This window comes from Leptinotarsa decemlineata, unplaced genomic scaffold (assembly GCF_025532065.1).
Source record: "Leptinotarsa decemlineata unplaced genomic scaffold, Ldec_3_MD MMD2_P_RNA_scaffold_1, whole genome shotgun sequence".
In the NCBI taxonomy this organism is placed as follows: Eukaryota; Metazoa; Arthropoda; class Insecta; order Coleoptera; family Chrysomelidae; genus Leptinotarsa; species Leptinotarsa decemlineata.
Window position 1 is genome coordinate 4116210 of NW_027412523.1, and position 25771 is coordinate 4141980.

General features: G+C 34.5%; 1 protein-coding gene across 2 annotated transcripts in view; it reads right to left on the minus strand.

Moving 5' to 3' along the window:
* LOC141484789 (ATP-binding cassette sub-family B member 6-like) overlaps nt 1-25771 on the minus strand; it is a 66084-nt gene that overhangs the window by 23695 nt on the left and 16618 nt on the right. For both annotated transcript variants that reach the window (XM_074180254.1, XM_074180196.1), the window contains 2 exons: nt 16685-16890; nt 16300-16507 (listed from right to left, as the gene is read on the minus strand). In XM_074180254.1, the coding sequence (XP_074036355.1) occupies nt 16300-16507; nt 16685-16848 (372 nt within the window). In that variant the 5' untranslated portion in view covers nt 16849-16890. The remainder of the gene's footprint in view (nt 1-16299; nt 16508-16684; nt 16891-25771) is intronic.

Here is a 25771-nt window from a genome sequence, read left to right on the forward strand (position 1 = left end):
AATATTTAATTATAATTGTGGGAATTGTTCCCTTTTAAATTACGGCCCTGGAAATTGGTTGACTGAGTTGAATAAGAACACAATAGCAACTTTCACTTCTCCCTATGTATCGTAGATTTTTTGAGAGTTTTTATCCATTTTTAGGTACCTATTCATATTTTTTCCATTGCTCTGACCGTTTTCTACAATGAACTTCGAATAAGAAAACCTTTTATGATTATTTGAAACATATCTTCATCAAAAATATATTGTATATGCTTTAATAAGCAGAAAAAAATGATAGAATAATAACATCCGAAACGAACACTATAATTGTAATGAAAATTTTAATGAAGTAATTCATACAAAGAAAAAAATTAATGGCGCAATAAATATTCGAATTAGAGTCCTTCCATTTCAAGACATTTTTTAACTCGGTTTTTCATATTATTTTTTGCCTTAATACACTTATTTGCTGCATTGTTGCGAAATCGTTCAAAATCCTCAATCTCGAGTCTTCGACATTTTCTATCTCTTTGCCAGCATAAATCCTATTTTTCAATGTCCCCCATAGAAAATAGTCCAAAAAGTAATATCTGGTGATCTTGCAGGCCATCTCATTTGCCTATTATTTGTCTAGAAATGGAAGGACTTCAATTCGAACATTTATTGAGCCATTAATTTTTTTGTGTATATAAATTACTTCATTTAATTTTCATTACAATTATAGTGTTCGTTTCGGATGTTATTATTGCTATTTCTTTTTCTGCTCATCAAAACACATATAATATATTTTTGTTGTAGATATGTTTCAAATAATCATAAAAGGTTTTCTCATTCGAAGTTCATTGTAGAAAACGCTCAGAGCAATGGAAAAAATATGAATAGGCACCTAAAAATGAAAAAACACTCTCAAAAAAATCTACGATACATAGGAAGACGTGAAAGTTGCTATTGTGTTTTTATTTAACTCAGTCAACTAATTTCCAGGGCCGTAATTTAAAAGGGAATAATTCACCTAAAAATAATCAAATATTACCGAAACATCCCGAAATATAAAATAAAATTTAATTTCTCAGTATGAAGTAAACGTCTACGATACAAAAACTACAAAAAATAACGGTCCGTATTTAAAAATTCAAAGATGGGGGTGGCCCAAGTCAGATGACACCCTGTATAAAAGATTCATGAATATATTCTGAGAGCCCACATCAAGTGCCAATAGCAAAATATGGACAGATTTTCAAAAGAGCTATATTCGATTTCTTTACATCATTGAATAGGTCTTTAAAATACGCAAATTTGCCACAATTTAACCGACACTGTATCTCTTATCGTTTACGAGATCCCCATTTACAGAAAAGTTTGTTTGTAACTCTCAAGCTCGGGATCTGTAATTGACAGAATTATCGACATTATTGCTTGATCTTTTCGCGGGTAGATGGCGCTGTACGAAACCTCCTTGATATATCGACGTTATTGCTTGAACTATTCGTGGGCAGATGGCGCTGTACGAAACCTCCTTGATATAATTCGAACTCACTTTACATGTACGTCTTCATTTGAAAATAGTCATTTACTATACAAGGGAAAAAAGTATACGATTTTAGCACGAAGTTGTGTTGTCCCCCGACACAAAAAACCGAGAGCTAAAATCTAATATTTTCTCATGTATAATACACAATTTTTATGTTGAAGTCAGAAAATTATCGATGTGAAATTTGAATTTTCAAACAGGTAGGCTGTTGTATTTATAGCGTTGCTAGGAAACCAATCAATAGAAAATCAAATATCTGCCAATTTACCTCTGTGATTTTATTTAAAAATTGCGAACTTAGTGGTCAGTAGTTATTTTGAAAATTCCGAGTTTTCTCTGACTCCACCTTAGTCAGTAAAAGCAGCGAAAGTAGCGTCACAAAAATTATTGCCAGCTAAATCGCGGAAAATTTATGAAACCGCGTATTCAAGATACATGGAATGAAAGATGGAAAATACATGCAGTTCTTTCTCGACGTTCTGGTCGAAGAAGCACTCCAAATCATACAGAGAAAGCTATCCGAAGACGGGAACCTGAAAGAGAGAACGAATTTACCTATAGAAGTAATCATGGAATTACTAGGATGCTGTGTACGAAACTGTTATTTCCAACTGAAGGACGAATTCTTTACACAAGATGAGGGACTGCCAATGGGATCGCCATTTTCACCAGTCATAGCCAACATATATATGGAGTGGTTTAAAACTCTGGCCATTGAAGAAGCCCACAAGAAACCTCGAGTCTGGTTGAGATATGTTGACGACACCTTCATAATATGGAACCATGGGAATACTGAACTAGACGCCTTCCTGAAACACATCAACAGCGTGATACCTTCCATCAATTTCACAATGGAGAAGGAAATCCACAACGAATTGCCATTCTTAGACGTTTTGGTGAAGAGGACCGACACTAAGTGGGAAACATCTGTATATCGAAAACCCACTCATACGGGACAGTATCTGAACCACGAATCCAACCACCATCAATCGACTAAAAGAGGAATCATCAAGACTCTATTAGACCGTGCTTTTGGGCTCTGTAATACGAAGAAAGGTCTCGAGAAGGAACTAGACATCATCAAAAATGATCTTCAACGGAATGGCTACGCCAAAGCGATGGTAGAAAAGACTTTGGCTAGAAGACAGCAGGAGCCTCGCAAGATAAGCCGCCACAACCAGTGCTTGCACTTCTCTACATCAGAGGATTATCGGAGAGGATAAGAAGAATTGGTTCCAAATACAACATCAGAACCTGCTTCAGATCCGGTAACACTATCCGTAGCAGCCTCACTAAAACCAGGCCACCAAACGCGGACTGCGATTCCAAGAATTGTATTTACCGGATACCCTGTGAGTGCGGAAAATCCTATATTGGTGAAACTAAGAGGCCATTGTATGTTCGCATTGCCGAGCACAAGAAACACACAGCGAGGGAAACCAGCAAATCAGGAATAGCAAACCATGTTTGGAGTCATCAACACAACATCGAGTGGTCCCAAGCTGAGATCTTGCTCAGAGAGGAACATTGGTTTAGGAGAAAATTCAAGGAAGCCGCATACATGTTGTCCAACAACGTATTCAGCCAAGCCAGCGTAGAAATACGCAACATATGGAAACCCATCATCAAGCAAAAATGGCCAACTCCCGCCAAAACGGTCATCTCCCACGGAACCAGTGAAGCGGAAAATGGAAAGCGGGGATAAATGAAAGTACTCGAACGACCTATAAATAGTAATCTCTCGGAGGTACAGTCCAGTCATTACCCGAAGACGATTGTAGATACTAACAATCGAAACGTCGTGAACTAACGTGACTTGGAATCTCCCCACTTTTTATTTATTTTTTTTTCATTTCTTTATTTTTATTTATTCAATTGTTCTATTTTTACTTGTATTTTATTTCACTATTATTTCATATCAGGTTTATTTTGGTTAATATAATTGTTATTTTCAGCTATTCATTTTTAATTATTCTTTTTTAGTTGTTTCAGGGATTTCAAATCATTTTATATAGTAGACAATGGAAGTCCGAACTAGTGAAGTTGATTTTAGAATATGCTCCTCTATCCCCATTCCTGTCATTTGTCTTTTCACGATGTTCATTTTTTCTCACATCTAGGGATCTTGACGTTCAGGTCTTTTAGGGAAAAAGCTTTCAGTAATTCTGAGTTATACTGTCTCACATTTTGTGTTTCTTCAATTTTTCCACAACATTTACTCTTGAAAATCTTGATAAACACAATTATATTCCCAGTCATGCTTTCTGATAATATCGATAATTAATTTCTTTTTTATCAAGTGATGATCATTTCGAACTACCGTTTTCAAACCTTCTTTTCAACGTATTTTATTCCTTCAAAATTCTATTCTACACCACATTAAAAATTTCAGTAGTACGTAGAACGAAATTATGTTTTTGTGGTTGTGGTTAACATATTACTCGAAGGCATTCACGAACTCAATCACATGGAGTCACAGAAAAAGTACACGCATTGTATGAAAACTATTACCACTTATCTCCACACCAAGAATTTGGAAATACATAACTTCGACAAAGAAAATAATTTCAAACTAGACAAAGGCGTTGTGCTGTATCTGCGGTTTTACGGATGCCGAATCTTCTAAAAGTACTCTGATGGAGTAGTCGCTTTGATGTAAATGATCTTGTGAAAACGAACAAAAAGTAAGATATCCTCGTGTATCAAATGAGCATAAAATATTCTAAGTAGAGTTCCTCTTTTTCTGGCAATTCGGTTTAACAATACCATTTGAAATCATTACCTGTTGAGAATATCGTGAAATTGAAAACTTTCTCTTCTGTCACATCAGTTACTTTTCTAAACTGATGAAATAACTGACACGACAGGGCTAACTTTTTCATATCGCTTTCAATCGTCCATCTTGTCATTATGTATCTTCAATTATGTTTTTTTTATGCATACTGTCTGCCATTTTATGATTATTTGTTGTTATAATCATTTTGAGTAAGTATGACCTGCTACAAATATAAAATTTATATAATCTAGTCAAATGATGGTGATTAGGTATTTACTGAATTATTTATCTTGCAAACAGTGCGTCCATGACAGATACATAAAATGCTTGCACATTGATTGGACTGGACGTCGTTCGTTATTATCCAAGATAACTCCATTATCTTATCAATTCAGATTTCTTAAAGAGATCGATTAAAAATCGAATATTATTAGCGAATAATTCACAAGTTGTTAGACAACGATATGGAATATGTTCTTGTGATTTTTCTACTCTTTTAAAAGACATATTTTGTTGCTCAAAAGTAAGCTAAACTAGTTGCCACTCGATGTTGTGTTGATGGGTCCAAACATGGTCAGCTATTCCTGATTTGCTGGTTTCCCCTCGCTGTGTGTGTTTCTTGTTCTCGGCAATGCGAACATTCAATGGCTTCTTATTCTCACCAATACAGGATTTTCCGCACTCACAGGGTATCCGGTAAATGCAATTCTTGGAATCGCAGTCCGCGTTTGGTGGCCTGGTTTTCGTGAGGCTGCTACGGATAGTGTTACCGGATCTGAAGCAGGTTCTGATGTTGTACTTGGAACCAATTCTTCTTATCCTCTCCGATAATCCTCTGATGTAGGGAAGTGCAAGCACTGGTTGTGACGGCTTCTCTTCCTTGCGAGGTTCCTGCTGTCTTTTAGCCAAAGTATTTTCTACCATCGCTTTGGAGTAACCATTCCGTTGAAGATCATTTTTTATGATGTCCAGTTCCTTCTCGAGACCTTCCTTCGTATTACAGTGCCCGAAAGCATGGTCTAATAGAGTCTTGATGATTCCTCTTTTAGTTGATTGATGGTGGTTGGATTCGTGGTTAAGATACTGTCCCGTGTGTGTGGGTTTTCGGTATACAGATGTTTCCCACTTAGTGTCGGTCCTCTTCACCAAAACGTCTAAGAATGGCAATTCGTTGTGGATTTCCTTCTCCATTGTGAAAGTGATGGAAGGTCTCACGCTGTTGATGTGTTTCAAGAAGGCGTCTAGTTCAGTATTCCCATGGTTCCATATTATGAAGGTGTCGTCAACATATCTCAACCAGATCCGAGGTTTCTTGTGGGCTTCTTCAATGGCCAGAGTTTCAAACCACTCCATATATATGTTGGCTATGACTGGTGAAAATGGCGATCCCATTGGCAGTCCCTCATCTTGTGTAAAGAATTCGTCCTTCAGTTGGAAATAACATTTTCGTACACAGCATCCTAATTCCATAATTACTTCTATAGGTAGATTCGTTCTCTCTTTCAAGTTCCCGTCTTCGGATAGCTTTCTCTGTATGATTTGGAGTGCTTCTTCGACCGGCACGTTGATATAAAGGCTTTCCACGTCGAAGCTAATTAGTTGATCATCTTGTGTGACTTCAATTGACCCTAGTAGTTCGACAAAATGCTTTGAATTCTTCACAAAAGACGATGGTTTTCCCTGTAATGGTTGTATTATGGGAAGTAAAAATCTAGACAAATTTTGAGTAACCGAATCTCTGGAGCTAATGATCGGTCTTAGTGGAACGTCCTTCTTGTGGATTTTGGGTAATCCATACAAGTGTGGGGCTTACTGTGGTGCGGTGTTAGCGATGATCTTTCCTTGTGCGAAAAATAGACTTAGTGTTTTTTCAAAATCTGGTACAACATCCTTTCAATTGATGCAGTATCCAACTGTTCTCTACGAACAGAAGATCGAAGAGGTTCTTCAGAAGGGACGATTCACAAAGATCGTACAGGACCCTACACGGGACAGTATCTGAACCACGAATCCAACCACCATCAATCAACTAAAAGAGGAATCATCAAGACTCTATTGGACCGTGCTTTAGTGCTCTGTAATACGAAGGAAAGTCTCGAGAAGGAACTAGACATCATAAAAAATGATCTTCAACGGAATGGCTACTCCAAAGCGATGGTAGAAAATACTTAGGCTATATAAGACAGTAGGAGCCTCGCAAGGAAGAAATGCCGTCACAACCAGTGCTTGCAATTCTCTACATCAGAGGATTATCGGAGAGGATAAGAAGAATTGGTTCCAAGTACAACATCAGAACCTGCTTCAGATCTGGTAACACTATCAGTAGCAGCCTCACGAAAACCAGGCCACGAAACGCGGACTGCGATTCCAAGAATTGCATTTACCGGATACCCTGTGAGTGTGAAAAATCCTATATTGGTGAAACTAAGAGGCCATTAAATGTTCGCATTGCCGAGCACAAAAAACACACCCAGCGAGGGAAACCAGCAAATCAGGAATAGCAGACCATGTTTGGACCCATCAACACAACATCGAGTGGTCCCAATCTGAGATCATACACAGAGAGGAACATTGGTTCAAGAGAAAATTCAAGGAAGCCGCATACATGCTGTCCAATAACGTATTCAGACAAGCTAGCGTAGAGATACGCAATTTATGGAAACCCATCATCAAGCAAAAAATGGCCAACTCCCGCCAAACGGTCATCTCCCACTGACTCAGTGAAGCGGAAAAATGGAAAGTGGGGACTGCGGACTGTGGAAACGCGGACTGCGATTCCAAGAATTGCATTTACCGGATACCCTGTGAGTGTGAAAAATCCTATATTGGTGAAACTAAGAGGCCATTAAATGTTCGCATTGCCGAGCACAAAAAACACACCCAGCGAGGGAAACCAGCAAATCAGGAATAGCAGACCATGTTTGGACCCATCAACACAACATCGAGTGGTCCCAATCTGAGATCATACACAGAGAGGAACATTGGTTCAAGAGAAAATTCAAGGAAGCCGCATACATGCTGTCCAATAACGTATTCAGACAAGCTAGCGTAGAGATACGCAATTTATGGAAACCCATCATCAAGCAAAAAATGGCCAACTCCCGCCAAACGGTCATCTCCCACTGAATCAGTGAAGCGGAAAAATGGAAAGTGAGGATAAGTGAAAGTACTCGAACGACCCATAAACAGTCATCAATCGGAGGAATCAGTCCAGTCATCACCCGAAGACGATTGTAGATAATAACAATCGAAACGTCGTGAACTAACGTGACTTGGAACCTCTCCACTTTTTATTTTTTTTATACTTATTTGTACCTCCTTATTTTTTGTTCAATCGATTTAATTTTACTTGTATTTTATTCCACTATTATTTCATTTCACGTTATTTTTGCTTAATATAATTGTTATTTTCAGGTATTTATTTTCAATTCTTCTTTTTCAGTTGTTTCGGGGATTTCAAATCATTTTATATAGTAGACAATGGAAGTCCGAACTAGTGAAATTCATTCTAGTAGAGTACTTCCTACAGTGTAAAAGTGAAAAATATTTAGTTTTCCTCGATAAGTGATACAGAACCTAATTAAAGCAAGACGTCATCCTCATAATCCATCTCTACTGAAAACTGATTTATCTATTCAATTACCTACCTATTCAGTACTAACAGATTCATTTATTTGTCTCTAATGAGCCAATTTCTACTATCAACCTCTACCAACCACCTCTCTTTTTTAACTATTCCCACCGTTCACCCTTGATTAACCTCCTACCAAAAGTTACTTAATTGAATTATTCTTTTCGTCGGAATTTTTTAAATCCACTCCACCGAGTGATTCGATTTCGATCCGCCTTAACGGTTCCACTGATTAAATCTATAATCTATGCCACCCCAGCGAGACCTTCTGGAATTAAATTCTACCGGAAGTTGCCGATCGGAAAACAATTGACGAACAATTCTAATCGACAGAAGCCGAAGAGGCGCAATTCATCAAGTAGATAATTGACTTCGGTAAAGTGTTTTAATTAGGTATTGTCGAGGTCGAATCGAAAACGAATTCTAAGGTGAAGGGGGGGGGAAACGATTACGCTCAGGAATTTTGTACGATATTCATAGGCCAATGCAAATGATTTTTTACAAGCTTTATATTAGCTTCTCCTGTATGTATGTATGTTTGTTTGTAACTCTTCCTTTCATTTCGGGATCTGTATTTGACAGAATTATCGATATTATTGCTTGATCTATTCGCGGGTAGATGGCGCTCTACCTAACCTCCTTGATATATCGACATTATTGCTTGATCTATTCGCGGGCAGATGGCGCTGTACGTAACTTCCTCGATATAATTCGAACTCACTTTACATGAATTTTTTCATTTGAAGAAAGTATTTTTTTACATGGTTACCCTTCGGTAAATACCTCTCTTTAAACGGAATTTACTGTAAAAGTAAGTAGTGTAGTTGAATTATGATGTAAAGTTGAAATAATGATCGAAAAAATACGTATAATGGCTCATTCGATTCGGAATGGTATCTAGAAAAATGAGCTAAAACTGTTTTTCATCACATAAAAAACAATTTAAGGTGTGAAAAAAGTTGTTCAGGTTTTTGAAAGTATTTCAAAAACTATAAAGAATTAAGAAATTAAAAAAAGGCTTGAAGAGGAGGAAATTCACAATTTACAAAAAAAGTCCTATCTCCCGAAACTCTATCTCTATTATACAGTGTGACCCATTTTTAATGGAAACACCCCCCTAAAATTTGAAGTTGTAATCCGATTTTAATAATTTTTTTTTGAAATGTCAAGTACTAAAAGGTCTCCCTTGGGACAAAATTTGAAATGTTTATTAAAGTTTCAGGGCATACTAAGATATTTTTTCTTAGTCGAAAATCGGGATTTTTTATTAGCAATTTTTTTATTGAAAAAATCACTACGCCACTGGATTCAGAGTGCCTCTAAACAGGTGTGACCAAAATTTCATGAAAAAATATTCATTTTTAACAAAGTTATGACAACTCAAAAATTTCGAAAACTCACACAGCTAACAGTTACAAAAAACACCCTATATCAACAGATATAGCCATGAGAATATTTTTTTTATGATTTCAACAATAAAGTGCCGCCAGATGAAAAAAAAAAAACAAATGGCGTAAATATTTTTAATGAAAATAAGTTTTCACACAAATTAACTAAAACTAAGACCTAATATTTCAATTTAAATCTTAGTTGCCATGGAAATGAAAGATTTAAGGGTACTATTGTCAACAATATTCACCTTACAGTTCTTCGAATTATTTTGTGTCATGGCTGTAAGATTGAGCGTAAGAGAGAAAATTGAAATTGTACGCCTTTCGGGAGATGACGTTAGAAGTGCTAGAGAGGTTTGTAGAGTATTTATTGAGAGACATCCAGATCGTCCTCGTATTAGCTGCGGTACGGTAAATAAAATAAGTGAAATATTCAATGAAACTGGTGCAGTATCAAAAATGATGTTAAAAAGTAATCCTGTACAAAGACGAAACAGGAATGACAGGAATGATCAAATCATTTTAGATTATTTCGGAAATAATCCTAATGCCAGTATAAGGAATGCCACTTTAGATTTGAATATTCCACGAGAAACTATTCGGAGATGTCTCAAGGCGAAGAATATTAAACCTTTCAAGCCAAAATTTTTACACACACTTCAAGAAGGCGACGAAGCAAAACCCTGGAATATTGTTTATGGGCCAAGGGGAATATTTAAACGATAGAAATTTACTAAAAAATATTTTATATACCGACGAAGCCACTTTCACTACAATTGGAGTAGTGTCATCACAGAATTGTCGCTATTGGGCAGCGGATAATCCTAACTGGGTAATAAACTGTAAAAGCCAGTATTCCCAAAAAATCAAGGTCTGGTGTGGGATATTGAACAAACGAATTATTGGTCCTTTCTTTTTTGAGGAAAACATCAATGCGCAGAGGTTTCTAGAATTTTCAAACACAGAGTTTTGGAATGCTATTCACGAGCTGCCAATCAATGAACGATCAAATTCAATTGTCCAGTTAGATGGGTGTTCAGTTCATTATGCCAGAGCTGTGAGGCAATGGCTTAACGAACATTTTCCAAACCGATGGATAGGCCGTGGTAGTCCGTTTATAGAGTGGCCACCCAGATTTCCAGACCTCACAGTTTTGGACTTTTTTCTCTGGGGACTTCCCACACAAAAGGTTTACAAAAACCGCTCAAGAGATAGAAATGAACTTTGTGCAAGAATTCGACAGGTATGTGCAGATATTAGCCCTCAAGAACTAAGCAACGTAATCAGAAACATTCGTAAGCGCTACGACACATGTATCGAAATACGTGGTGGATTAGTAGAGGCTACTAGAATATGAGTTAGAATTAATTGTTGCACTGAATCGAAACATTTCAATAATTAGTTATTAGTTACGTTTATTAAAATTTTTTGCTTCATTGTTAGTTGAATTGTGTGAATGTAATTCCGTTATTTTCATTAAAAATATTTACGCTATTTGTTTTTTTTTTTCATTTGGCGGCACTTTATTGTTGAAATCATAAAAAAAATGATTAATGTGACTGTTAGCTGTGTGAGTTTTCGAATTTTTGAGTTGTCATAACTTTGTTAATAATGAATATTTTTTCATGGAATTTGTGTCACACCTATTTAGAGGCACTCTGAATCCAGTGGCGTAGTGATTTTTTCAAAAAAAAATTTGCTAATAAAAAATCCCGATTTTCGACTAAGAAAAAATATCGTAGTATGCCCTGAAACTTTGATAATAAACATTTCAAATTTTGTCCTAAGGTAGACCTTTCAGTACTTGACATTAAAAAAAAATATATTAAAATCAATTTACAACTTCAAATTTTAGGGGGGGTGTTTCCATTAAAAATGGGTCACACTGTATATAATTTTAATTTGACTCCAAAAATAGGCGTCCGAGGGTAAATTTGGGGATGCTGATTCGGCATCTACTTCACAAAAATATGTTTTTAACTATTGAATAATAATTAAAAAATGTATGTGTATTCTCGTTGAAAAAAATCTTGAAGTACATTATTCAATAAGTTAGATAATTATCAATTACCAATATTTTACTTGACTTGCGTCCTCATTGAAGATCAAATTATTTTTCAAAGAACATTTACATCGATTGCAGATTGAATCAATAAACAACATTTCCTTAAAGGTATATTATCATATTGGAGCCTATATATAATGCTGAAAGTAAAAAATTGCAAAAAACGTCAAAAACGCCTGTTATTTTCATAAACAAATGTAAATAACAAATGATTAATAATTGTCACAGATTTTCTCGAAAGCTCATTTGGAAAATCTATGAATTCTCTATGAAAATATATTCAATGTTTATTTTCATATCTTCAATAGTTCCAAAGTTATATTAATCTTTCAGTTTATAAATCGAGTGGTTCATACAACTTTTGTAGCACAAAATTCTTCAAAGTACAATGAAAAATAAAAAAAAATCGTCGAAAATTTGAAATGTATGAATGTTTTTGTGATTATTACCGGTTTGAAAAAAAAATTGCGGTTGGGAATTTGTTTATAACAGATTGTTTTGTTAATGAACAACGAAATCATTAATTAATGAAAATGTTCATATTAATTTGTAGAGGAATGTCAATCATCATTTTTAAAATATAAAACATTTCAAACCATAAACATTTATTTGAACATTTGAAATATAAAAAAATATTATAAACAATTAAAAACTAAGAATCATCAAACTATGAGGAAAAAAAAGCATAGAGATTTCTTTTGAAAAAATACTCACATAGTCTATTTGTTTCTGAACAATTTATAAACAGATGGCGCTTACAAAATTTTGTTCAACCCACTGAATGTCTGTATTTAGTACAAAACGGAAAGATGATATAATAAATATAAAAAAAATATAACAATACGTTGATCATTTATTTTTTGTTACTATAAAAATTACCATAATCAAAATGTTAACTTTTATGATGTCATCTTATTAAGTAGGTAGGTATGAAAAGAGCTCCATGAACCGAAACACTTTTGAAAAATTATTTATACATTTTTGTGGTCTTCAATAAAGACGCAAGCCAATTAAAATATTGTTTATTGATAATTACCTAGCTTTTTAAATAATTCACCAAGTGATTTTTTTCCAACGAGAATCCATTTTTTATAGTATTCAGAATACACCCACCCTAATTTTTATGAATTTTTGGATTGATATTCATTTTAATGGTTGAAAAAATTATTTCAAATGACGTGCTCGATTTAGATGCCACGTCGATATCCCCAAATTAATCCGTGGATGTCTATTTTGGGCGTTAAATCACAATTATAAATGATAGAGATAATAGAAAGATCCTCTTTACTGCTTTTTTTAATTCCTCAATTCTTTATAGTTTTGGAAATATCTTAGACATCTTAATTTGTCTATAACTTAGGGTTTCAGCACATTCTTCTAGATATCATTACGGATCGATTAAGCCATCGCAAGTATTTTTTCGACCATTATATCTCTATTTTTCACCATTTCCAACTCGCTAACTAGACTATAATTTAATTTACAATTTTCGAACGATTTCATAGAATACTTCAGCAATTCATTGATTATTCTGAGATGGAGGCGCTGAAAACAAATTCGTTCAAGAACTTGGTAATATTACAATTACTTCTACATTATCGATCCACATTCGATGATCAATGATGATTGGTTTTTGGTTTTTGTGGTCAATTATTCGAAATGCTGACGTTGTGGGAAACGAATCAGTGGTTTCAAAAATCTATCAAATGATTGAATCAAGTGAGGGCTTTGAAGTACTCATCTCACAATATATGGGTACTCGAAAATACTAATTTTGCCGAAGACGAAGGTAAATCTCTCAAACGATTATATTTGTAAATGTTGAACAATTTTACCAAGAGATGAGTACCAATTTACAACGACTCCCATTCATACTGAATATTTTTCATTTGTTTGTTTTTCAAATTCAATTTTTAGTTTATAAAACTGAAAAAGAACCTAAAATAATTGTGGGAGATGATGAATATCTACTTATATTCATATAAAAGGAAGAACGATAATATCAAAAATATCAACATTTTGGAAAGATGAAGTTTGATTATTCGAGTAAATCTGGTTTCTTCAATCTAACAAAGATAATCTGGCACCTATAGTTATTTACCTAATAATAATGAACAACTTAGCTGTGAAAGTATTACCAAGATAAATTATCTTGATGTCGATTTGAGCTTTCTGGGTCTTTCAGTTTCATCATCTTCGCTTATGGGTATATTTTCAGTGGCATTATATATTTTTTACTGTCATCACGATCTTCTGTTCTTTTCAAATTTTTCATCTAAGAAATTAATAAAATCATACATTAACTGATTGATAAACTAAACTATCCATCGTATGAAACATTTATGTTTCTTTTATTATAAGGACAAAATGAAAAATCACTGCATAATTCAGTCATTAATTTGTCAAAAAAGTAAACAGATATATTTCTGGGAAATACAGTTTTTGGCTTTTTACTTCTCCATTTTGAAGAAAGTCCCTCTGAAACAGCTACTTTCATATAAACATTGAATTACATGAGAGAAACAAATTCTTTCGAAACAAATACTTTTATATGATCACTGAATTATACAGAAGATACTTTTCTCTACTCAGTTTGTATTTCAAACATTCGTTGTGGAATAAAAATCAGATATCATTCACATGAGTTCTACTTCAAAGGAATGGTAACAAATTGCACTTACATGGAAAACTCTTGGCAGGGATTAAATAGGTGAATGAATGTCATTACGATGTCATCGATAAGCAGATCAAGCTTATTCCGTGACATTAAAAATCGTAATTCATGAATGCAGTGTGTGTATTTTCTATAATGTTATCCAATTTGGTACTGAAGAGTCTTAGGGCAAGTGTCTTAAGGCTAAACATAATATGAGGATGACAGTGTTCCACGTAAGTGCAATTTGTTATCATTCATTTAAAGTAAAACTCATGTGAATGATATCTGATTTTTATTCCACAACGAATGTTTGAAATACAAACAGAGTAGAGAAAAGTATCTGCTGTATAATTCAGTGTTCATATAGAAGTATTTGTTTCGAAAGAATTATTTTCTTTCGTGTAATTCAATGTTTATATGAAAGTAGCCGTTTCAGGAGGACTTTTTTTCAGTTTGCGTCTAAAAGTTACTTCTTTGCATGATCTACACATCCATGTATAGAGTTACATATTTTAAAATTGATTACTTCCTTCCTTTCCTTGGAAGATTCCCTCATCCTTGTTTTTTGTATCAAGATGGAGTAGTAGAAAGCCAAAAACTTTCCCAAAAATTAATCACTCCTAAAAATATAACCCCTCCAATTCAGATATATTTCCTTTGACAAGCGTCGAAAAAAGTTCTTTGACTTTGTTCATTTTTCAGATTGTGAAAAGTTAGAAACCCAGAATAACAACAGCAAGAAACATTGGTATTTCTACAAGAAAAAACATGCCTCACAAAGAATATTATATAAATCTTATACTTTCAACATTTCCATTAGTAAATTTAAATTGGGGAGCTGCGTTGACAGACATTTTCATATTTGCTGGTATCCCAACTGTCCGTTCGTCTTTGATACAGTCTCGACGTTTCGGCAAGATCGCATTCACTCTACTTGGTAGCTGAACTTGGAACTGAAGAGCATATGGATATGGTAAGAACGATCTTGCCGAAACGTCGCGATTGTATCAATAACGAACGAATGTACACCCTTCAGCATGTGAAGGATTATATCAAAACATTTTTACAAGCTTTATATTATCTTCACCTGTATGTATATATGTATGTATGTTTGTTTGTAACTCTGTATTGACAGAATTATCTGCATTATTGCTTGATCTATTCGCGGGCAGATGGCGCTATACGTAACCTCATTGATATTTCTTGATCTATTCGCTGGCAGATGGCACTGTACGTAATATCAATTATTTCTTGATCTGTTTGCGGGCAGATGGCGCTATACGTAACTATAAATTATTGCTTGAGCTATTCGCGGGCAGATGCCGCTATACGTAACCTCTTTGATAGGTTGTTCAAAAGAAAATCAAAATAAAAAACATATTTAAAGAATTATAAGTGTTAGCGAAATTTTGTACTACAGATGAAATATTTAAATATTTACAATTACCCGTGATTCAGTACAGAAAAAAGTTTTGAACGAAACGGAAGATACATTTCAAAATCTAATTTGAGTATTTGAAAGCAAACCAGAATATGGATTTCAACAATGGAAACTTTATTGCAAATTGTACACATAAAAAATTCAGTTGCTCAAATATTTCAAAAAATCGAAAAATTGGAATTAAGGTGCTTGACATACATATCAAATCAAAAGATTGATTTGAAAAATAAAACTATTCACAGAAAAAATATTTTTAGTCCATTGTTATTTTGAATGAAACTTCAAATCAAAGCATCAAGACTGAATTGTTTTTTTGAAATTATTACTGCAAATTTTCTCTTTACTTCGAAACAAATTTTATAACTGTCTGCCCTCTGTTGGAGACTTACTGCATCTCAGTATTACTATAGAATTTGAGACCTCCTCAAACTTTATCATGATGTTTGAGAGGAACTTTACATTCGTGCGCCGCGTCTGTTAGATTTATAATACTAGTGATTAGAACTCAAAAAAATTTTTTTTTGACAATCGGACTAAAAAGTGAAATATAGTTTAAAAAAACTAAAAAACACGCTTTTAAAGAACATTGAACTAAAAAGTTATTTTTAGTAGCGTGTTTTTTAGTCTTTTAAAACTATATTTATTCATATTTTTTTACGTCAACCTGATAGTACATATGTGTGAATTTGTTAATTATTTTGTAAAAATAGGCAATGCGGCAAATAAATAAATAAATGAGGACTCAACTTAATGTCAATCCTTTTTAAAAAATCAAAATCAATTAGAACTGTTAAAGTGATTCCATGTATTCTGTAAAACTTACCAAAGCTACAGTTTTTCCAGGCGGTACAGAAAACGTAACATTTTTGAGAACTAATATCTCCGGGAGATATCCGAAAGTGACATTATTGAACTCCACAGCCCCCCTTTTGACTGAAATAGCCCCCGCTCCAGGGGCATCGATAACTTCCTGTTCCTCTCTCAATAGATCAAACATGTTTTCCATATCAACGAAATTTTTTTGAATCGCTCTAAAATATAATGACACTCATTTAGAATTCGCTTTCCATGCCTCTCCGCAGCATTCAATAATTGAATCACAGAGAGCACTTGCTGTCCCTACTAAAAAGTATCCGATCTAGTAGAGTCAACAAAGTTGTTCAAGGATTACTACAAACAATGAATGTCAGATTTTTTATTGAAATCACCTGTAATAAGTACCAAACCAGTTGAGCGGTACATAAAGCTGAACGATGTAAGTAGCAAAGAGTACGTAGTCATCTGCTTTGAGTTTGGGCTTATCTACGACAAGATGTACGCAAAGCAAGCTCCCAATCAACAGCCCACCGCAAATGATAATATTCTGAGTCATGTTCAACAGGTTTAATGTAACAGCGTTCTTAAACTCTTCTTCCTGAAAAATTGGATACTTGGTACTTCAATATGAAAAAGAATCTTTCTGGGGGCTTTATTTAGTATGAGAATATGTGTGATTGATGACTTGTTCACTTTATGGTAATGAGGAATGATCCTCAATTTGGGTTATTACAGCAAATGCAAGTTTGAACAAAATAAAGTTGAGTTTGATTCATGGGTTTTTCAAATTCACTTCAAAAAGTATGCAAATTGATGTTTCAAATGTTGGGTTTTGATTTTTAAAGGGATTTGTTCCTAATTCACATATTGGCAACAGCGCCTATATCAAGTTGGAATAATTTATACGTACCTAGATATTCTACTAAAAAAGGGAAAGTATCTTTATAAATCAACAATTAAGGCAAATTATAAATTATAGTTCAATACCACCTCCACAAGCCACATAAACAACAGTTGTTTTGTTATTTATTTATATACCGGGTGTCCCACATTTTATGTGACAGGCAATATCTGGTTTGTTGAAGGAGATACACAAAAATGTTTCATAAAAAAGTTTTAGGAGTTCATGAGAGCTATATTTTGATATAATTTTTAAATATACAGGGTGTTTGGTGTAGGTGCTACAGACCAAAATTCCATTTTTTAAAATAGAACGCCCTGTATATCATTACATATTCAGATGCTACGTTAAATTTTGATATCATTTCATGTTTGGTTTTTGAAATTCGGTTACGGCGTTGTTGAGTTATTGCACTTTTCCTTAAATATAAAGTTTCAAAAAAACGTATTTACTCGTAAACGAATCCAGTCTATATCTTTTATTAAATTGAACTAGACTACTACTGAATACAAACCATTATTCTCACCTCTACGATACGATATCGATATCAGTTGAATATAATATTGAAATTCTTGAGAATGTGACTAACTTGAGGGTGAATTGCTTTATATTGCACAATTTCATCAAGTAGCTTATGCTTGTTGATGCCATAGTAACAAATGTTGTTGAATTGTATCTACTTGTCAGTTCGATTCAGTGATTCTTTGCAAAACAGTAACTGTGTTCTTTGTGCGAAAACTCCAGTATGCCTTTCGCGTTTAGTCCAAGTGATTGCATTGATATGTTATTAATTTTTGGGGAATGTCAGAAAAACTGCCGTCAAGCACAACGTCTATACCAAGAACGTTTTCCAGACAGACCCATTCCGTCACGAATGACTTTTTCGAGAGTTGTAGAAAAATTGCGAACTGGGTCATTTCCTTCTACTATAAAGCATCGTCATCATACGAGATCTGTTAGAACTGATGATTTAGAGATCAATGTGTTGGCTTATATTATTATTCATCCACATGTTTCTATCCGTACTCTTGCAGAAGAAGTCGGTGTGAGTAAATCTAATGTACAGAGAATTCTGAAAGAAAATAAATACCACCCATTCAAAATTCAGTTGGTACAAGGTTTGAAATCCACGGACTTTGAACGACGACTTGAATTCATTGCTTGTATTCAGGTAATATTACATGAAAGTCCTCAGTCAAATTTTGTGGAGCGATGAATCGCGATTCCACAATAATGGAGTTGTGAATCGACATAACAGTCACTATTGGTCTCAAGAAAATCCCCGCTGGGTCCGCGAAAGTAATTTTCAAACTACTTGGGGTATTAATGTATGGTGTGGATTGTTCAATGGCCGCATCATAGGACCTTACTTTTTCAATGAAAATCTCAATGGATTGCGATATTTACATTTTCTAGAAAATGATTTGATCCAGTTGATGGAAGATATTTCCATAGCAGAACGACAAGGAATTTGGTGGCAACAAGATGGTGCTCCTCCTCACAATTCACAGGTTGTTACTGAATATCTGGATAGAACGTACCCAAATAGATGGATTGGTAATAAGGGTCCAATTCGGTGGCCAGCTCGTTCCCCAGATTCATCACCGCTTGATTTTTTCCTATGGGATTATTTAAAAGATATTGTTTTCACTACTTCCCCTTTGAATGTGGATGATCTGAAAATGAAAATTCGACTAGCGTGCAGTGATATTACGCCTGATATTATAAGAGCGACTTGTACGAGAGAAGTGATTCGACGTCTCGAAGCCTGTATAATATCTAATGGGCATCACTTTGAACAATTTTTATGACTTATTTCTAGGTACCTACCATTCTTATGAAATGATTCATCAAGTTATATTATTTACATTGTTATTAATCAAAGATTTGTTTTCGAATACACCTCTTTCAATTTCGCAATTGTTTCATATTCAAAATGATTCCTGACTGAATTCCACAACTCAAAATTGAAACCATTACTTCGAACACCCAAAATTTTGACTAATTTTCATGTGATCTGATGCAGAGAGAATAATTGTATGAGATATTTTTAAAAATAATAGTCGTTCTCAAGACTTTACATTTTAAGCAATAACTCAACAACGCCGTAACCGAATTTCAAAAACCAAACATGAAATGATATCAGAATTTAACGTAGCATCTGAATATGTAATGATATACAGGGCGTTCTATTTTAAAAAATGGAATTTTGGTCTGTAGCACCTACACCAAACACCCTGTATATTCAAAAATTATATCAAAATATAGCTCTCATGAACTCCTAAAACTTTTGTATGAAACATTTTTGTGTATCTCCTTCAACAAACCAGATATTGCCTGTCACATAAAATGTGGGACACCCGGTAGAGGAAGATAGGTTAGGTGAAAAAAAATTATTTTTGTCAATAAATCGGACTAAAAAGTGAAAAATGAATATAGTTTTTAAAAACTAAAAACCACGCTTTTGAAGAACATCGAACTAAAAAGTTAAAAATATTTTTTTTAAATAAGCTTAAAACAATAACGATCGAAAAATACTAGTATTATTGTGGACGCTTTGTGCCATATTTTTGTATATCAGGCGTCCGTCGCTTTTTTCACAATAATACTATTTAAAAAAATATTTTTAACTTTTCATTTCGATATTCTTTAAAAGCGTGTTTTTTAGTGCTTTTAAACTATATTTATTATATGTGTATACGAGTATCTTTCACGAACCGTTCCTCAGTTAAGCGATTATTATCGCTTTGTTGTTATGTTGATGTGATCGTTGTGAATAAATTATTATTAGAAAAAAATCAATTGCATTCCCGATGACCGTATACGGTACCGTAACCAAACTGAATCTAGGATATGAAGAATAGCGAATTCATTCAGTAATTTTCTACGCTATTTTATAGCCAATTTATCGATAATGAGAAATCTGTAGAATGAGGAGAGTGTGCTATGGTCGATCTATTTTAATTTATTGCGAGGTATATGAGGTGTGAAAGTGTTGGGGATTTGAATTACCATACCGACATGGATATTATGGAATTATACGACGAGCATAATAATGTTTTATTTGAAGTTATTATCAAACTATTCAATTACTGACGACTAAAATATCGAATGATTTGATTTGTAAAGAAAGATGCCAAATGTTCAAAATAAGTATCTCAACACTAAATACGAGTGTCAACATGTTTCGGAAAACGGGTCGAAAATCCTCAGGATCCTCACATTCAGCTGGAAAGTTTCCAATTGCTTTTCTTTTTTTTAGTTTTCCAATATTTCTTTCATTATATGAACTTCCATCTAACTTTCATCTTTAGTTACTGAAGCTGAGAAGTTCGTCTTTTCAAAGACGCTGTTAGTATTATTAATTTTTAATTTCCTAGTCAATCAGCCTGTCAAATTGAAAGGAGCATAACAACATTATCCATTCAGGTAGCTTGAAAATCTATTCAAGTCTGGAATATTACAGAAGCGCCATACGCTTAATTTTTCAATAACTCTGACAACTTTTGCAAAGGCAGAACTCTCCTACGTGTAGATTACGAATCCGAAAGAAAAACATAGTCGCTTGTCAATTCAATAATGAATATTTTTCTATGAAAACTTTATTAATATATGGAGCTACTATTTGGTAATGAACCTCTTATTACTGATTACTATCCACATTTCAAATTCAAATAAAGTGTTTTTGCTCCCGCTGCTGAGCCCTTCCATTGTTTTTTGTCTCAGCAACCGATTGTAGACCTTACAACAATCGGATATGATAGTGGTTCAGTGGTTTATTCAATAATATTGAATAAAAAAACACAATAGGAAAGAACTAAAAAAAAATGGACAATACTTACAAGTAATCTGAGTTTTACAATTGGAAACTGAATATTGATGAAAAATTTTTGCAAAATTGGCGCATTGATGTTAATAATGTCATAATTTTCAGATATCTGATATTAGTAGGCTTATGTTCAAAGCTTTCTGTAATGACAAGAGATACATAATCATTGAAAAGATTTCTATTTCATAAATGCTCATTATATCAAAAAGTACTAAATATAAAATATTTTCACGTGAATTTTGTCCGACCTTGATATCTCGTTCCGTTCCGTTGATAACGAATAAATATTGTTTCAAAAACTAAAGAACACGCTTTTAAGGAACATCGAACTGAAAAGTTGACAATAATTTTTTTTTAAATAAGTCACGATTCTTTCACAATAATAGTTGTATTTTTCGTTCGTTATGGTTTTAAGCTTATTTGAAAAAAATATTTTTAACTTTTTAGTTCGATGTTTATGACATTAAAAATAAAATAAATACAACAATAAAAATTAATTGGCGCTCCGGGCGACTTCATTGATTCCAGTGACGCATTTGCTTTTTCAGCTGCAGGAAAACCCGGAAAAACCTGCAGCACCACATCATCTGAAGATCTTGATCCAACAATGTCCTCTCTCTCATAAAAAAAATGTAGGGTGTCTCCAGAGGCTCCAATAAATTCAATGCATCGCCAGAACACTTCGTGACACGACTATCGTCAAACTTAAACCAGTCCGTTTCTTCTTTGACCAAGGCGTAATAATGACCACGTTCAACGCCAGAACCACAGTGAACAATGACTGCATGAATATTATAACAGTGGTCTGCTAGGTTGAAATGTTCATCTATTTCGAACCTTCCAAAGAGTTTCTTGCTTCCGTTAGAGGTTGAGTCTTGTTTGAATATCATCAGTGTTATTATTAGATTGACTGGTGCCTCAGCTATACTTGTTTCCTTATAACAGTCAGTTAGTTTGGCGCATGTTTGACAATACAGTTGATCATCACCTGTTAAAAATTCCATTTTCAGATGATTTAACAATAAGCTTTGCACGGACTGGTAATTAGTCGTATTAGGAAAAGCTAGATGAAGTTCCAGAAATTCACATAAGTTTTCAGTACTTCTTGAACATTTACCACAAAGTAAAAAAGTGAGGATTTTTCCAGCAAAAGATTTACAAACACAAGACGAGATGGGTTGTACGGAATCATTCAGTCCAGAGCGGCTGGGAGTATTGATTTTGCTATTGTTTTGCTCACGAAGAGTATTCAACAAGAACCCCAAGAATTCGGAACAATCCTCTTGTTGTCCTAACGAGTATCTAGTGGACTTCAAAGACTCCAGGAAATCGGTTGGAGGGAAAGATGATACCTTCTTACGAAACTGCAGCTGCATGAACAGTTGTTTGAGTTTGATGAATAAGCAGGAAACATTCTCGTTCATCATTAAAACTTCGTTCTTGAAATTCTTCGTCATGAACAACACTTGTAAAATGCTATTCATGTAACAAGTGTTTCCTAAATTATCCAATCCAATTTTCTTCTCTAGATTTTCAGGACAACTCTCTACTGATTCGTAAGGAAGAACACGTTTCACAGAATCTCCATAAGAACCATTTCTCAAGCTGCGATCGATCCTTCCAAGTGAAAAAGTTCGATGTTATTTAAAAGCGCGTTTTTAAGTTTTTAAAACTATATTTATTTTTCATTTTTTAGTTTCGTATGCTATAAAAGCGTGTTTTTTAGTCTTACATTTTATAGAAAAATAACCATTGATATTTTTCGGATTCCGGAGGGGGAGCCTGAAAATCAGCTACCAAGCCCACGACAGGAGGCGCGCAAAGGGGGGACACAAATAAGGCAGCAGGCGCGCAAAGGGGGTTAGATAAAGCAATCATGTCAATATAACAAGGAGATTACGTACAGCGCCATCTGCTCGCGAATAGATCAATCAATAATGTCGATATATCAAGGAGGCTACATACAGCGCCATCTGCCCGCGAATAGATCAAGCAATAATGTTGATAATTCTGGAGTTACAAAAAGACTGACAAACAAACAGGTGAAGCTAATAAAAGCGTGTTAAAAATAAATGACTTTTCACAGTGACTATTTCAATTATCGATTTGAGAGTCTACTCTGTCAAAATGTCGCCATTGCTAATATAAATTCCTAAAAGGAATATCATTTCATGAATCTGCCATTAATCATATTCACAATCGAGTTGGCGTGCAGTATGGCTCGAATCACAGGGTTTTCATTAGCGCTCGGCTAGTTTTATGAAAATTCGTATGTTAATAGATGCAAATGAGCAGCCATTACTGCACAACAGCCCTCTAGGCCTGTTTAGCGTTATGCGATATTAATTGTGAACAACCATTATTATTACGTCATTAGCACTTTGCGAACAGCTTTTTATTAGTCTAGAAGCTTGCATTAATTTGAATTTATTTTGGGGACTTTTCCGCCCTGTTATACTTTGTCGAAGTAGATGAGACAGATGAGACATTAGTCTTCAAGGATAGGGATGATTTGTTATCGAAGGCTTTTAGACTGACACTGATGAAGATATTTGCTGCAATTTTCTCCGAAGTAACTTGAAATCTCAATTTCAATCTTATATCAAATATACACACATCGGAAAAGTCTAGGGATATTTTAAAAAATGGCAATAATTTTTTTTTAGATCGCTTTAGGGAAAAAAAAGTTGACGGGTGATTATTAAACGAATGTAACTTACAACAAAATTTATTAAATGGTCAAAAATACTGAGTGCGCATATAAGTAAAACTAAAAAAAATATGGCTCTTCTTGGCACCCCGAAAAAAAAATCATAATACAAAAAAATTGGAATCAGTACAAAGTATGGCCTCCACGCTGGTTTATTACGGCCCTACATCTATAGTGCATCGACAGAATGAGATTGTCAATGTCTTGTTGAGGTACATTTGCCCATTCAGCGATTAAAAGCTCTCTCAATTGAAACGTTGTGTGAACGTTCCCCATATGCGGAGTAATTCTTCGTTGAAGCATGTCCCACACATGCTCGATGGGATTCAGGTCCGGTGATTGTGCTGGCCATGGCAATACATCAATTCCTTCGTTGGTGAGCCAGTCAGTCACTAGACGCGCGACATGTGGACGAGCATTATCGTACATTAGGTGGAAGTTTTCACCAACAGCACCAGCAAACGGACGGACGATAGGTAGAAGAATGGTGTCGAGGTACTGTCGAGCTGTGAGGGAGCGATTTGGAAAAACGAGATCGGTTCTGCCGCCGATCATGATTCCGCCCCATAGCATTACTGTACCACCTCTGTATGTGTGGACTTCCTGGACGTGTCTCAAATGTTCATTATTTCCAGGTCGTCTCCACAGTCTTACTCGACGAGAATCTGGATGAAATCCAAATCTGGATTCGTCTGTAAACAAAACTGTGGCCCAATCATTTGCATCCCAGTTTTGATGTTCTTGACACCACTCTAATCTTCTACCGCGATTGCCTCTCGACAAAGGTGGACATCTAAGTGGCCTTCTGTTGTGGAGATCTGCTTCATGCAGTCGATTTCTGACAGTATCACGACCAATGGTTACCTGGTGCGTCTGCTGCAACAAGTTAACCAACTCAGGTGCTGTGATTGTCGGTTGTCTTCTTGCGGTTAAGACCAAAAATCGGTCTTGAACTGCAGTTGTAGCGCGTCCTCGCCCTGGATGTTGTTCGGCTGGACTGCCAGTTTCACGGAAACGCCGCCACAATCGACTGATAACACTTTGGGAGACCCCCAAACGAAGAGCTACATCATTTTGTCGCATACCACCTTGAAGAAGCCCTACAGCTCTATTCATCTCAGCCAATGGTGAGTGATGGCGTTCCATGTTAAAGCACAATATTTCCAGTTCAATTGCTGAGCAAGAACTGCATAGAATGTACATACTCGACACTTTCAGATTATTCATTTTAGCCGAAAACCTACAGTTTGTAAAGAACTTGATAAAAGATTAGTTACCGTTTTTGCAGGCTTTGTTCAACCCATAGAAATCTACAGGGTGGTCGAGTGTACCAATTTAATCGAAATTAAACGACCTCATGCATTTATTTTTATGATATTTAGTATGTCATAAAAATATCCCTACACTTTTCCGATGTATATATATATATATATATATATATATATATATATATATATATATATATATATATATATATATATATATGTAGGAATTCATATTGAATATAGAATGAAGAAAATAACTTTTGTCTAACTTCTACTCAGATTTTTATCTGCTTCAAGTGAACTGGACAGTTCAGTTTATTTGGTTTCTTTCATCAGTTCGGACTTCCATTGTCTAATATAATATAAATTAAAAATAAAAAAAAAATTAACCGAAAATAACAATTTTATTAAAACAAAAACCAGAGAATAAAAAATTGAAATATCAATAAAAGCTGAAAATTAAAAAATTTACATATTTCGCATATTTGTGATTCAATTGATAGTTTGTTGGGACTATATATTTATCTATCAACAATGAATGGGTATTACTGGAGTTTTTCTCCAACACCAAACACAAACACCAAACAATCTTCAAGAGGAAGATCAAACTCATACGATCCATAAATATAATTTACTTACTGATGACTTGATAGTGTGTCATTTTGCTTTCTTTGCAAGATGATGCTCACTTTCACTTTCTAAATTATCACTGTCAGATATATTTTATTTTCAATTTTTTACTCAGTAAAACACAGGTTATGGATACTGTAGTAA